Raw genomic sequence first — 1,243 nt, forward strand, 5'->3', positions numbered from 1 at the left:
CACCCACGACGCGGAGTGTGACCGCTGGATCCCCAGGACAGGAAGCGCCCGAGCAGCGAAGTAATGATTTCGCCCGAAGCATTTCCCTGATTAGCCCGGCGGCCTTGGGCGTGCGTGTGTGTTCATATAAATTATTGTCCATTCCTCAGATATCTCAAATTGGCTGCCATGACTCTCGTAACCCCGTTCGCTTTTTTCATGCCCCCCCCCTCCCCCAGGCGTCCCCCTTGGAGCATGACCTGGCGTCGGGTCGGTTCATCGGGTCGCCGCCGCCCTCGGCCCTGCGCTCGCACGAGGCGGCGCGGGACGACAACGGCAACGCGGTGGCGTCGGGGCGGCGGGGCAGCGAGACGTCGAGCGAGGCGGGCGAGGAGGAGCGCACCGTGTACAAGCCGGCCAACCCCGCCCTGGAGGCGTCCCAGCCCCGCATCACCCTGAACACGGCGCCCCGCTGCGCCTCCCCGCCGCCCTCGCACGCCATCGTCGCCGTCGAGAACGCCACGTCCGTCGCAGCGTCCGGCGCCCCCCTCACGCTGCGCACCGTCGCCTCCGCCGCCAGCGAGGCCGCGTCCATCCGCCAGGCTCTCACGCCGCCGCCCAAGCTGGTCACGTACAGGGCCGAAGACGGGGCCGAGGCCGTCCAGGTGAGGTCGGGCAAGGTCAGGTCCCTCGGGCGGTTGGGTGTCATGCGCAGTGCCACCAGTGAGTACGAACCACACGGGAAGAGACCACAAACCTTCCCCAGGACGCTGTAGGCAGCCAACAGTCTCTCTAAGGGGCACTCTTTGTCATTAAGGTTTACCTTTTGTTACAAAAGACTGGGAAAAAAGCCTTAGGTCACACGTGGTTGGATGTGCAGTCAGTAGAGTCACGATGAAGAAGACTTTGAAATTGGTAGTCTGTATAATGAAGCACAGATAATTATATCATAAAGATAGATGGATAGTTTAAGAATAGAAGCTTTATAAAGATATGTACAAGGAAAACAAGAGGATTCCGCCAAAGGTACAAGAAAAAGGCGCAGAAGCTCCATTCCTGAAGTTACCGTAAACTAAAATATAATTTCATGCACAACATTTTTTACTATTTTATTTATGTATAGTGTACACGCATATGCCTTTGCTATTGCTCATGGATTAATAAATGCTATCGTCGCTATAAAAATAGTTTTAGTTCATATGTTTGCTATGAATGTGAATGTTCAAAAAAGCTCTTTCTTAGAAAAACGTTATTGTTGTTAGTA

At 54.9% G+C, this 1,243-nt stretch overlaps 1 protein-coding gene across 1 annotated transcript in view; it reads left to right on the forward strand.

Annotated features, from left to right (window-relative positions):
- LOC119586734 overlaps window positions 1-1,243 on the forward strand; it is a gene marked incomplete in the record, with an annotated part of 16,572 nt that overhangs the window by 13,894 nt on the left and 1,435 nt on the right. Inside the window, 1 exon segment of the mRNA XM_037935462.1 lies at window positions 219-644. Within this exon segment, the coding sequence (XP_037791390.1) occupies window positions 219-644 (426 nt within the window).

The sequence above is a fragment of the Penaeus monodon genome, chromosome 21, assembly GCF_015228065.2.
Source record: "Penaeus monodon isolate SGIC_2016 chromosome 21, NSTDA_Pmon_1, whole genome shotgun sequence".
Classification (NCBI taxonomy): Eukaryota; Metazoa; Arthropoda; class Malacostraca; order Decapoda; family Penaeidae; genus Penaeus; species Penaeus monodon.